The sequence below is a fragment of the Monodelphis domestica genome, chromosome 4 (genome assembly GCF_027887165.1).
Source record: "Monodelphis domestica isolate mMonDom1 chromosome 4, mMonDom1.pri, whole genome shotgun sequence".
Lineage (NCBI taxonomy): Eukaryota > Metazoa > Chordata > Mammalia > Didelphimorphia > Didelphidae > Monodelphis > Monodelphis domestica.
In genome coordinates, this window is record NC_077230.1 from 96,802,589 (window position 1) to 96,816,483 (window position 13,895).

The 13,895-nt window shown below is 38.4% G+C and overlaps 1 protein-coding gene across 6 annotated transcripts in view; it reads left to right on the forward strand.

Moving 5' to 3' along the window:
* The window catches only part of EPHB1 (EPH receptor B1), a 769,317-nt gene that overhangs the window by 673,813 nt on the left and 81,609 nt on the right, over positions 1–13,895 (forward strand). For all 6 annotated transcript variants that reach the window (XM_007493906.3, XM_007493907.3, XM_007493908.3 and 3 more), the window contains exon 10: positions 8,557–8,679. In XM_007493906.3, the coding sequence (XP_007493968.1) occupies positions 8,557–8,679 (123 nt within the window). The remainder of the gene's footprint in view (positions 1–8,556; positions 8,680–13,895) is intronic.

Genomic DNA, 13,895 nt, shown 5'->3' on the forward strand with positions numbered 1-13,895 from the left:
AACATGTACCAAAATTTATTCAGCTAAAAATTCTTAATGTTGTCTCTTGTAATAAATAATTACAAATTACTATGAGGGGTACATTAAATTATCCTGAGGGTTCATAAAATATTTTTTGTGGTTGTTTAAAGAGGTTTATGGAACAAAAATTGGGGGGCCACTGCTATAGGCCATATATCAAAAGATACAATAATAAAGGGAAAAAATCATACCAAAGAGAAAGTAATACAGATTAAGAATAATCATAATAACTAGAATATATAGAGCTTTAAGGTATTCAAAATGCTTTACAAATAATACCTCACTTGTTTTTTTAAACAACCCAGGAAGATATTGTTAATCTTGTTTTACATTTTGGAAAAATGAAGCAGACAGTATGTAAATGACTTACCCAGGGTCACAAAGCTAAGTATCCAAGGCCAGACCTGAACTCGCATCATCCTGATTTTCCGTCTTGTGCCCTATCTACCTTGACAGGTATTTTCTAACATGTAGGTAATCAAGGGACCTAGAAACCATATCCTATGAGAAATAATTGAAAAAAAAATTAGGTTTGCCATTGAGAGAGAATACCAAAGTTGTGTTTTTATTTATGGAGAGGAAGGTGCTGAGATGATAGCTATCTTCAAGTAAATGAAGAGAGAGTAGACTTGTATTGTGACACTTCAGAGGAAAGAAAATAGACCAGCAAATGGAAGATGCAAGAATCCCAATTTCAGCTCAATCTAAGAATGAACTTTCTAACAGAACTAATGAATAGCTTGTCTTGAACAATAGTAAGCTTTCTGCCATTAAAGAAATTCTAGCAGAACCCAAGTAACCTTCTGTCAGGGATGCCATAGAAAGCAATCATGAAATGGGCAAGAAGTTGGACTAAATGGTCTTTGAATGAAGATGTATGTAAATGAATCTTTGGACTTATAAGGAAGAATAATAATAATAACTAATCACAAATAACTATTTATATAGCATTCACTGTGATCCAGGAACTGTGCTAAGAGCTTTACAAATATTATCTCATTTAATCCTCACAATAACCCCAGAAGATAGGTGTCATTATTTTTATGCCCATTTTAGAGTTGAAGAAACTGAAGCAAATAGAGATTCCGTGACTTACCCAAGATCATTCAGCTATTAAAAGAAATAATGACCTGAGTTTTAATCCTGCCTCCCTCACATAGTATTTCAGTGTCCTCAGTTTTCTCATCAGTAAAATACATGTACCTTTCAGGGTTGTTACAAGGATTAAAAGAAATTTAGAAACATCAAAGTTCCAAGGAAATGTGGACTGGTGTTATTAATTTTATAATCACAATCCCTTGATTTCTAATTGTTTGTAGACACTAGTATGGTACAGCACTGGCCCAGACATCGTGTCGCCATTGTGAATATCATTGGTGAAGACAAAGCTCATTCTTCCAGTTAAGGAAGCTGGCTCCTGCCACTGTTTCCCCAAAGGCAGAGTTTGGGTAGCCTCATCTTAGAACTGACAGGAGCATCAGTAACTGTGAGGAAATACTGGTGGGAAAAGAAGTGTGGAAACCTCTGTGAAGAAGGTGGCTGAGTTTACTATGAGTGTTTAATAAGTGTCAAATAAATATAATCAGGCAGCTTTTGCTAGTGCCTAATGTACTGGCTCTAAGTTAGATGCCTTCAGAGGCTGCATTCCTTCTTTCAGGTCATTACCAGGTTGTCATTGCTGCTCTATCATAGATATTGATATGCTTGGCTTTCCCCCAGTAGCTCATCGCCAGTGTGCCCACACCACCTCCTGAGGAGATGCACAGAAATGTTCTCTTTGATCCCACCCACCTTGGCACTGCCCTCTGCCTTCCACCCAAGGGACCAGCTCTATCATGGGTTGTTGTTTGGAACCTTTGTTGCTCTTGAGCAGCATTTGCAGCAAGAGAAAGCAAGTCAAAATCCTCTTCCTCTCCTCATTGGGAACCAAGTCACATTCTGCAATAATAACGGCATCTCCAAAGGACATTTCTCAAGGTTTTCTGGGAGTCTATCCTCCAAACACACTGAGACCTGGCAAAGGAAATAATATTAGTTTAAATATCAGGTCCTCAAGCAAAATTATAGGAAAAGATTCCTTCCATGTTCACTGCTTCTAGAAACACCCTGGATCTACACGTGTGTGTGTGTGTGTGTGTGTGTGTGTGTGTGTATGTGTGAGTGACTGTGTGTGTGCGCGTGTGTTGCACCTTCCTTTAGGTACTCAAATCCCTATCAAGAGTAGTATGGTCGGTCATTTCTTATGATATCTGATAGAGTTATATTATGATAGAGGCTGGCATCCCACTTAAGAAAGGATACTTCCTCATGTTAAGTAACTGTGCTTAGGACTTGTTTTTTTGAGATTAAATTTTTTCTTATAACACTCAGGTCAGAAAATGCAGGAGTCACTCAAATTTCCCATACTTCAATGTCATCTTCTTTTACCATTAAAATATACAAATGGCTAGGTGATGTAAGAGCTAGATTTCTGGGTCAGGACTCAGAAATACTTGAGTCCAACTCCAGCTTCAGATATTAGTTGTATGACCCTGTACAAGTCATTATTCTTTCTTTGACTCATTTTCCTTAACTGTAAAATGAGGGTGATAATAACCCCTATCTCCCAGGGTTCTAGTGTGGATCAAATGAGATAGCAATCGTAAAGCAAATGGCACATAGAAGGTGCCTAAAATATGTTGTGTCTCATCATCTTTATTATTTTAAGGAAGAAAAGACCCCCCCCTTCACACACACACACACAAACTTGTGCAATGCTGTTAAAATGATGATATTTAAAGACAGATAAAGATTTAAGCCTCTCTGTTTAAAAAAAAAAAAAAGAGATCTGGTTTTCAAATCTTTTATTCACACTATGATGTAAATGGCTATTTACCCAAGGTATTACTTTCCCTAAAGGCTTTGGCATTTTGATAACTTTAGGAGACATGAACAAAGCACTGATAACCCAGTTTCAGGGAATGAGCCCATCTGGGGACTGGGAGCTTGGTGGGAGGAGGTGTGCTCAGTGGAACCCCTGATACCAAACCATATGGACAATTGTCACCCATTGAATCTACTTGGAAAGCCAAACCTCTGTGGAGCACTGTGCTTTCTGAACTCCAAGAGGCTGGAAAACAGGCTTCTTCCCCTACCCCCAGCTTCTGCACTCCCCTGCTACAAACCCTTTCCCTGCTTAAAATCATCTCTATTTTCCATTCCTTATCTAATGCCTGCTATGCCATCTTTTCAACTACAGCCAGCCTGGCAGATATATCTTAATGACAGAACAGCTCCTGACTGCCACTTTTATTCAGGTTACATTTATTTTATTCTGTAATGAAAAAGACCTGGACGGGGTAGGGGTGAGGGTGACTTCCAGGCAAGCTCTGCAAGGCCCTACTCATGTGGGAAGGTTTCAGGTACAAGCCAGACAATGGCCTGACTATCTGTTGTTCATGGACTAGCTTTCCAGTGGATTTCTTGGCCACAGTCACAGTGAAAGGCTAGATCCCAAGCTATAAAAGGGTTGTGATTTGTCCTTGGCGGTGGAGCCTTACAGGTCTTCAAATCCATCACCATGATTTTAGAGACTGAGAAACTGAGGCCAGAGAGGGAACTTGTCCTGGGTCACACAGCTAGGAAGTGTCACAGGCAGGACTGCCATCGAGGTCTTCCTGACCAGATTCCAACATCACACCATATTGAGATGGCTAAACCTTGTCGCTGTGTAGAATTCTGGCATGATGTGCCTGATAATAATGAGGTTTGCCCATGACCAGAATATGTCAAATTACAATCAGATTTGCATTTGCTATAACCTAGTTTCTTTTCATTGTCATTCTTGATTGCTTTTAGGCAATGGACCCAGGGGTCTGTGCCAATTTACATTGCCTAGCTTGCCCTGAGTGAGTGGGACCTGCAGCAAAGGAGAAATGAGGAATCGTGACTTGCAGAGCATATTCAGTTTAGGATGTTGACCTTCAGAGACACAAACACCAGAACACTGTTGTTGGGAAAGCCAGCAAGTGGGGAAGAAAAGGTTGAGTGGGCTAGGGCTGGAAATGCTATCTTCATTGTAGGAAGGCTCTGAATCCCACCATAGCAACTGCACAATAAGAATGTAAACTCCCTGAGAGAAGGGATTCTTTTGTTCACCGCATCAGACATGGTGCCTGCCACAGAGAAGTCTCCAGTTGACTGAGCCATGACTGGGCCATCTTTAGGGCCCCACTGGTGACTTTTATGAAAGTCTCTTTTTCAGATGGGTATACTTGCTCTGGGAAAGGAATACTGTAGTGATGGTGCCCTGGAAGATCTGGCCCAAAGGCTAGGTGAGGGAGTGAAAGCCAAGTGGGGCTGATGGTCTATCATGGAGAAGAAACCGTTCCCAGTTTTGATGCCCTGGGACAACCCCCTCCTTCCCCCCGCTTCAGTCCAGCCTAGTTACTGCTCCAGATTGCAATTTGGTTAGAGAATGAAAAGATGATTCTTTTTGTAAGTTAAGAACCTAAACTGGTCTCTGAAATTCAGATTAGAGTCTCAGTCACACTTATAAAATTGTTTATAGGGCAATTAATATGCACAAGCCTTATAGTACAAAATTTCATGAACAAAATTGCAAGGGAGAAAAACCTAATTTTATATTTCTCCTGGGATGCCCTGGAAAATATAAAGCTTCTATCCACAGCACTTTTGTGAAATGGAAGCTCAAACTAATCTCTGAATTTTTAAATGATCCCAAACTAGGAACTTTTTTCTGAATCATGTTTTCAGATGTTCTGCTCCAACTGCTTCCACAGATGATTGGAATTCCTCGTTTACTGCAGAATGATTCATTGCCCTAAATGCCACTTTCCTGATAATTAAAAATTATTTCCTCACAAGTGCAAGGAGAAACAGGCCAGCACAGTGTGCTAACTTATGGAAAAGGCACAAAAAAAGAGACCCAAACAGAAATAACCTGCTTAGCCTAGCCAAGTTTTTCTTATCTTTTGGGACTGGAAGAAATCCAGATAAGAGAAAGGACTGAAGAAAGGTATCATTCAGAGATGAGTGGGCCAAATTGCTTTATTTAGTACTTGAGGTTTTGCTGCCACCAGCCAGATGAATTGCCTTGGGTTCATTTTCCAAAGCCCATATTAACAATCTCAATTCAGGGGAAAAACCCTCATTTGTGATAGGTTTTTTTTTTCAGTTTTATAATCTCCCTTTCCCTGCTTCAGTAGCAGTACTAAACCACCCAGGGGAGATCCAAATGCCACTGCTTATACTTCCACAGACCATGTATTTGGGCTGCTTTGAACTTCACCTTCCAGGAAATGAATCATAATTTAACGCACTCAGGTGTTCCATTCATCTTTTCTCCCCCTCTTCTTATTGTGAAAGTCTTGAGACTAAAAGCACAAGGTAGTACCTAGAAAGCTGCCTTAAAACCAGAAAGACCTGCCTCTAACATACATTGGCCAGATGAACCTGAGCAATTCACTTTACCCCCCCAAAGTCCTGAGCAATTCTCTCCAGTCTTTAAGTTACAGAGTAGGTGCTTACTGGTATTAGCAAAGGGAATTTCCTTACCTGGGAGTTCCCTTTGCCAAGGAAATCATAGATCCAGTTCCCATGTAAAAGGCCTCCTTGTGAAATAAAGTCCACTTGGGCAGCAAGGTAGCACAGCGCCAGGCCTAGAGTCTAGGGATCTGGGTTCAAATTTGACCTCAGACACTTCTTAGCTGTGTGACCTGGGACAAGTTACCCCTGTCACTCTTCTGTCTTAGAACGACTGAGACAGAAAGAAGAAAAGGTTGTTTTTGCTTTGTGTTGTTTTATTACAAGAAAGTCTCTTTCCCAAATAGCTACACATACATACTAAGGAGTAGATCTTAACTTGTGAATATGTTAGCAAAACTGTTCTCTGTGAGTAAAATGCTTCCCTTTTCAAATAGCACAAAGTCTTCCTGATATTTTGATGTATTTGGCAAATTGCACTTTGGGTGCACTCAGAGGTACATTAGTGGCCTAACGGTATTCACCAGCCTTCAAAAGATGAGCGATTTCTCCTTAGGGAATAGATTCCCTCCTGTTCTGATTGGGGCCAGTGACTATAAACCTCATTAACTCAGAATTTTTCCCCATCCATCTTTAAATAGACTTTGTTTTGTAACCTTTTATTATAGTGCATTCTGGACAATTGAGTCTTGTTGAAGGAATTCCTGTTTGAGGGCTTAGAATGTTTCACTTTTAAGCATTTGGTATTAAACACTAAAATAGTCATTTAAAAAGCAATTAACAAGCCTCTAACTAGCTGATCTCTCTTCCCACTCATTCACCTTCCCCTAACATTCCCGAAGCAAGTAATTCCTTAAACGTCAGAGAACTAGGACCATGACCACTCTGGGCACTTAAAAGGTTAGAAGCTCTTGTTCATTTTGAACTTTGAGTAAGTCTCTAAGAAGATCCCTCCAGACTGGTTTCATCAATCCTCACATGTTCCATTGTCATAGTGTGCTATTATTACCCATAAGACTGTCGATTCCTATCCCATTTTACAGTGCATTGAGAAGATAAAGAGTGTGGTCCATCACTAACCTCCATCTTTCCCATCTCCTTTTTTATCTTTTGTTAAAAACAGAATGACATTCCTGGGGAGGGGAATGTGGAGAGTAGAAGCAAAATGAGCTCTCTATTTCCTTTGTTCTAATGTCAATGATCATGTTCCCATTTCAATACCAGTCTGAAATTTTTCACAAACCAATCATTAAATGATGTAAAAATATTGTCTATGGAAGGAAATGCTATCCAAAATGCCATCATTGATTTGTTGAGTGTTTTTTTTTTGCTTTTGCTTTTATTTTTTGGGGGTGGGTGGTATGTTTTCACTAAATCAAATTTCAGTGACAATTAATATGTATGGTGGAAGTCTGGCTAGTTTTCTCAAATTCTTTACTAAAATTTCATTTTTGTCTTTTGGCATTTCCCAATCCATTTCTTCTTCTTCCCCTTCTTTGATTTTCTATCTCCCTCCCTCCCTTCTTCCCTTCCTTCCAATTCTTTGCAGGGTCCTATATTCTATGTGCTAGGGGAAAAGGGAGATTTTTGTCTTCCATTCCAGGAATCAAACCTTGGTTTTGCAGAACAGATGATATAGCTTGTATAACAAATGTGCTATTAAGTATACAACTACCAAAATATTCTTCAATACAAATACCTTGCTATGTTATGTGTGAAGAATGAAAAAGTCACCAAAGCTTAGAACACTGGGGCAGAAAGCAATCCGAAGAGGACTTCAAATAAAAATCATTCTCTTCTGTTCTCTTTTGCCATCCCATGAGCTCAGTTTTACTGACTCCCTTTTACCTGACCTGACCTGACCAATTGATGGAAATGAGAGACAGCCAGAACTAAACATTTTTTAAAAGGTACTATTTAAGGAATAGTGTTTTCCCCTCCAACCATGCCCTCACCACCATAAAAGAACACTCTGTTTATCCCTCTCCTAATGACAAATCAGGCATGTTGAAAAATTATAGTTGTGAAAGAAACCATTTATTTCTTGGGTTCCATTTACTTTTTTGTCCTCTTTCTTCTACTCTTTGAATGTATCTTTCCTGCAATGACAATTCTCTATTTTCTCCCTATGCACACCTATTTATCTTGCCACTGAATCTATCGGTGACACAGTCTATATTCTTTTATGTATTTCTCTTTCACTATTTTATTCTTTTTTATATACTTTGGTATATCTGAAGGCATGAGGCTTCAATTACCATTTTTCTTTCATTCTATCTAGTGTTGTTTTTTTTCTTTGTAGAGTTTGTTCTATTTTTCTATTAGTGGTTTTCAAGACTTTTTAGTCACTTTCTTCTGTTCTTTTTCTGGCACTTCCATCTTGCTGGTTTTCTAATACCAATTTCTTTTTTTAATCCGTCCCCATCCTTCTTTCAGTCCTGCACCAGAAACCGTCAGTTATAACCTTAACAGTGGCCTCCACTCAGGAAAGTTGTCAACTTGATAAATATTGATATCTACCCTACCATTTTACCACCACTTTTCTGCTAATGCATTTGGCGTGGCATCAATCACCTTCCTGGCTTCTGTGAGCAACTTGATGTGGGGGACTGGTCCCAATCTGTCACTTATAAGTAATCTGCTCTACAGTCCAAGAAGAGCTTAAGAAGAGAAGAAAATATGGAGAGAAGTAGAGGACAGAGAAGCAAGAGCAATCAGTTAATAAACGTTTATTAAGCACCTACTAAGTACCAGGCCAGGTGCTAAGTGCTAGTGATACAAACAGGAATAAAAAGGTCAGTCTCTGCCCTCAAGGAGTTTACAATCTAATTCAAGGAGCTTGCAGATAACCTTGAATGGCTGAGTGGGACAAGAGATGAGGAGGCCAAATAAGATAAGAGAAGAAATCAAAATGATTATTTGGAAGGTTGTGTACAACAGGGACCTATCAAAGCAACAGATATAGCATATAACCCTAATATCTTCAGTCATGTACATAATAGGAAGCATTTCTTCTTTGGGTTTTTAACCCTCCTTATCTCCTCTAACAAGGCTCCCCAGGAATGAAGATCTACATTGATCCCTTCACTTATGAAGATCCCAATGAAGCTGTCCGGGAATTTGCCAAGGAGATTGATGTATCTTTTGTGAAAATTGAAGAGGTCATTGGAGCAGGTATGGTTCTCTCTTCCTCCATTTTTTCCACCCTCTCTGTCTTACACCTCTTCTCAATTACTCCAAGAATTCTTCTTGACCACAAAGAGATTAATCACCTAGAGGAATTACCCTGAATTGTGTACATATGTGTGTGATGGAAAATTAAATGAATCTGATTCATTTGTGGGTCTTTGTGACTGCCTGTGTTTAGATTGTCTTTTAGGTGATTTAATCACAATCTAGAAAGAAATAGAGAATTCTAAGGAATTCATTAAACTTAGGTGAGAGGGACAACAAAATGGGTAGGTCAGTGATTTTCCTTGAGAAAAATATTTTGAATTTAAGTTAGGATAATGGCATCAGAATCTCACCTATCTCATATGCTTCCCCAATGGCCTTAGTTCAAGATTTCATCCTTAAATTTCCTACTTCCCTCTTCCCACCCAAACTGCCATCACATCTGGTGACAAATCCAAATGTGGAGTTTAGAACATTTTCTCCCTTACCTTTATTCCTTTACACTCAATTGTTGGGAATTGTTGCCAGAAAAATGTCCTGTGTTTCTCTGGGGAATTGTGTCTCATCTTACTGACTGACTGGAAGTATAGATAGTGTAGAATAGCCTAAAATAACCTTAGTAAATCAGTCTGAGCTCCCATACTGTCTGTCTTTTTAATTAATCCAAATAGGTCTTACTAATTTTGAACACGGGTTCAAATTTTATTTCTGCATATGAAATGGAACATCTCCCAACCCCATTATTTTTAAGTAACCAGTTTTCTTCTGACTTTTCTTTTATCTATGTCCAGTGGTGTCTCCTTTGTTCTCTTTTCTTCATTCAATTTTCATTCATACCCCTTCCTATCTTCTCCTTTCATGCTAGTTTCTATTCTGCCAAATTGTTTTCTAGCATCCTTGAGAATCTACCACATGTTTCTCTACTCACGTCTTTTCCAACTCTAAGACCTACAGGCATTGTCTTTTCCTCCTCGTTAACATCATGAAATATATGTATTTGTATCTCTTTATACAATATGAGCACAGGAAACTATTTAGTCAAGCTACTACATGGGCAGCAACGCTTTATGTTATCTTTCAAAAGAATGTTAGCAACATTACATCCATTGCCTCAGTTAATACACTGTGTGATCAAAAAGCTGCCAGGGAAATTGAAAGTCACATTTGAAAACCTTATTAGACCACCTATTTTCATGCTCTAAAACTCAGACAAGCTTATGATCTCCTTCTTAACGAGTTAGGGCTTCACACTTCCATTGGTGCCATACCTGGAGATGTTTGAAATCTCCCTATCATGAAATGTAGTTTTGGTCCCATAAGACCCCTTGGGATTTCTCAGAAGACTAGCCATATTCTGAGCCACATGAGTCTTTACATATCTCCCATTGACTTTCATTAAATATGTTACTGAACCAAGACTTTAACTTCTGTGCAGATAATTTTCTCTTTCTCCTTAGACTCTGAAATATTTAAGGAGCAGGCTCTGGAAGGATAGTCTCCAGATAAATTGGATTATAGTGAGACACCTAGATTCCCCTTATAAATCTGAAAGACGATGTTGGAAGATAGTTCTCGGTTCGATGTTGGAAGATAGCTCTCAGTTCAGTCCCTTATTTCCCCATATTATTAATTGTTGTTATGACCACTCGGTAATGGCTTTAGTGATTTTAATGTTATTTATTTAATGTGCCCAGTGCAATGTGTGTCAACCTGCACTTTATCACAGAGAGCACACATTAGTTCCTCTGCCTTTTCAGATGAAGAGTAAAGATCCCTCTCTCTTTATGACCCCATCTGGGAGTTGCAATTTGGGGGTGAGCTCATGAAATGTTGGAAGCCCATAAAGCGATAATTGATGGAGCTTCTCCAACTTTCACCTTCCGCTTGCATGCAGCATTTGTGGCCAAGACGAGCAATGCTCGGATGAGGTCTGAGCCCATAACAGGTGTGAGTCACATGGCTTTGGTGGCTGAGGCCTTTAAAAGACCACAAGGCGTCCAGCACAATAGTTCTCTGTAAATTAAGCATTTACCATCCCAGATAGTAAATTAACCATGCGTTTAACTCAGCTAATATCCCTGAACCAATTTTTCCCAGTAATATTCATTCAATTGCCATAATTTCCCACACCTCCAGAAAAATAACGAAGGTAAAATTCCTGGCTAGAAAGCTTTTCCTAGTTTTCTTTTCCTAATTTTTCCCCTCAGTTTTTCCTACCCAATTGGTGCTTTGTTTCTCTTCCATTAATTCCAACATAAGAGTGCTTTTAGAAAAGTTTGTGCATAGAGATAACAGTTTAATAGGTTGAGGAAAAGAATTATAATAAGTAATAAGACTCCCTTTAGTCATCATGGATATTGGAACTGGGAACAAAACTGGAATGTAGGATGTCACCAAGTCTTAAGGCACTCAAGAAAAAGCAGTGTATCATTAAAGCAAAACCTTGATGTGGTCAAAGAAAGGTGGTAAGAGAGCAGAGAAAAGGCCTCACTTGGGGTTAGAAAGACCCGTGCTCTTATTATGGGAACAAGAGCAAGGCTCTGAGCCTCTCGATGCCCCCAGCCCACTCTCCAAAACTCCTTGGTACACAAGGGTTGTATGTGTGTGTGCGTGTGTACAGATATATATATATATATATATATATATATATATATATATATATATATAATACCAGAAATCCTCAATGTTTGTGAAATCATAAGTCAAAAGAGAAGGAGGAGGAGGAAGAAGAGAAGGAGAAGAAGAAAAGGAGATGGTGGGGTAGGGGACGAGGAGGAAGAGAGGGAGAGAGAAAGTATGATGACATTAATTTTTTTTATATTTTATATCACATTTTTATATTGACTTTTAAAAAATTACTAGAAGAAATAGGCAAGATGATAAACTATTCTAACAGAGAGTAAGGAGAACAAAGAGTTAGGCAAGCAAAAAAAAAAAAGAGTTTAACCTACCATGGATTATTTTAAGGAGGATAGTAATGATCTAATTCCATTTTTAGAAGGGGATTTAAAAAAAAGAGCAAATGGATTAAATAAATAGCATGGGAAAATAAAGTTAGATATTAAGAAGAATTTCCCTCATTCATCAGGCCAGTCTTTATTGATTACCTAGAAAAAGTTCAAGATAAGTATCAAAGTCCCTGAAAGCCAAGATCCTAGAGGGAGAAGAATGAAGCACATACTTAAGTAATTCAGCCATTTACTTACCTATGTAACCTTGAGCAAGGTACTTCCTCTCACTAGCACCCCACTTTTCTTATATGCAATAGGGGCAGATTGGACTATGTGACCTCCAAGGTCCCTTCCAATTCTAAATTTATAATCTGATAAATTATTATGGATTACAGTATATGATTAAGTTCAAGGGGAAAAAGCATAGAAAAATGTAAAAATGTCAGATTTAAAAGCTAGAAGAAACCCTAGGGGTTACCTAGTCCAACATATCTTCCCCCCTTTCCCCTTAGTTCCTGCATGAAGAAACTAAGGCTCTAAAATTGTCAACGATGTGGCTGCCCAGTAAAGGTCTGTGATCTATGTATCATACTCATGTCATAGGAAATTTCTTAGCAAGAGTCATAGGATTTGGTTCTAAAAGAAAGTTTAGAAATCTAACATCCCTTCAAGTTCTTAGTCTATAACATTTTGATTTTTCAGTCTTTTCTTTAGCCACATTCAACTCTTTGTGACTCTTCCTGGGATTTTCTTGGCAAAGCCACGGAAGTGACTTATTTTCTTCTCCAGTTCATTTTACAGATGAGGAACTGAGGCAAACAGTACTAAGCGAATTGCCCAGATCATACAAATAGTAAGTGCCTGATCCTGGATTTGAACTTAGGTCCTCTTGACTCTAGGCCCAGGGCTCTATCCACTGTATCACCTTACTGTCCAATGGCCTTATGATAGGTAATTATAAATGGAAGCGTTGCTTTAGTATCCAGGTAGATTCTATAAAGAATTCAAGAGACTTAAAGAGATTGTAGACCAAGAAATATAAACAAGGTTTCTTAAAGGATGTGGCACCTGAATTTGACACTGAAGGAAGGGAGGAATTCCACAAGTGAAATTAGGGGAAGAATCTATTCCAAGTATGGGGGATCGTGTAAGAAAATGTATATAGGGCAAGGGCAGAATGGAGGAAGGGAAGAGAAAGCAATGAATATTTAATACATATTTCTCTGTGTCAGGCATGTGGGTACATGGCCTAGTGGATAGAGCACCATTTTAGCTGTGAGGAAACTGAAGAAGACAAAGGTTAAATGACTTTTCCAGAATAACACAGCTAGGATCTTAGTTAATTTTGAACTCAGATCTTCCTTGCTCCAAGTCCAGTCCATTATCTATTGTACCACTTATCTGCTGAAAGATAAAGTGGTCTTGTTTTTCTATAAAGGAAAGACTCCTTGAAGAGGAGTATTATAAGTAACATTGGAAAGATATGCTAGAACCAGAAAATGGAAAGGACTGGCTACCTGAATTAGAATTTTGGATTTTTTTTCTTTTTTCAATGATTATAGAGAATTATTGATGATGTTGGGGCATAAGAGTGAGGAAGTATTGCATTAGCTGAATGCAGTGTGTGAGGAGAGTAGATTGGGGATTGGAGAGAATGAAGATCAAAAGACCAATTAAGAGCCTAGAGAGAGAAGCAGCAAGGTAGCACAGTGGAGAAAATACCTGGCCTAAAGTTGGGAGAATCGGGGTTCCAATCTGGCCTCAAACTCTTCCTAGCTGTGTGACCCCAGGAAAGTCATTTAATCCCAATTGCCTAGTCCTTACTGCTTTTCTCTTTTAGAATTGATACTGAAGACAGAAAGTAAGAGTTGGGTTTTTATTTTAAAGAGGTTAGGGTGTAGTTAGATCAAAGGAAGTACTCAGAATTGTCAGAATAGGTACAAGGGGTCATTTACAAAGAGCAAAATGATTCCTTATACCTTCTGGAAAAGGATAGAGAAAATGATATTAAGTATATGATACTAAAATATGTGAAATGAATTCATTTATAATCCATACAAATTCCCTAAAAGTCAACTAATATTATAATATTATGATATATTTAAATACTTCTTTACTTATTAATCAGTAGTGCTTCTGATCTTTTCTGTTTTTTGTGGATATTTCCAGAAGGACCAGCTTTTTTAAAGTTAATTTTTTAATTAATTAATTTAGAATATTTTTCCATGGTTACATGATTCAAGTTTTTTCCCTCCCTTCTTCCCA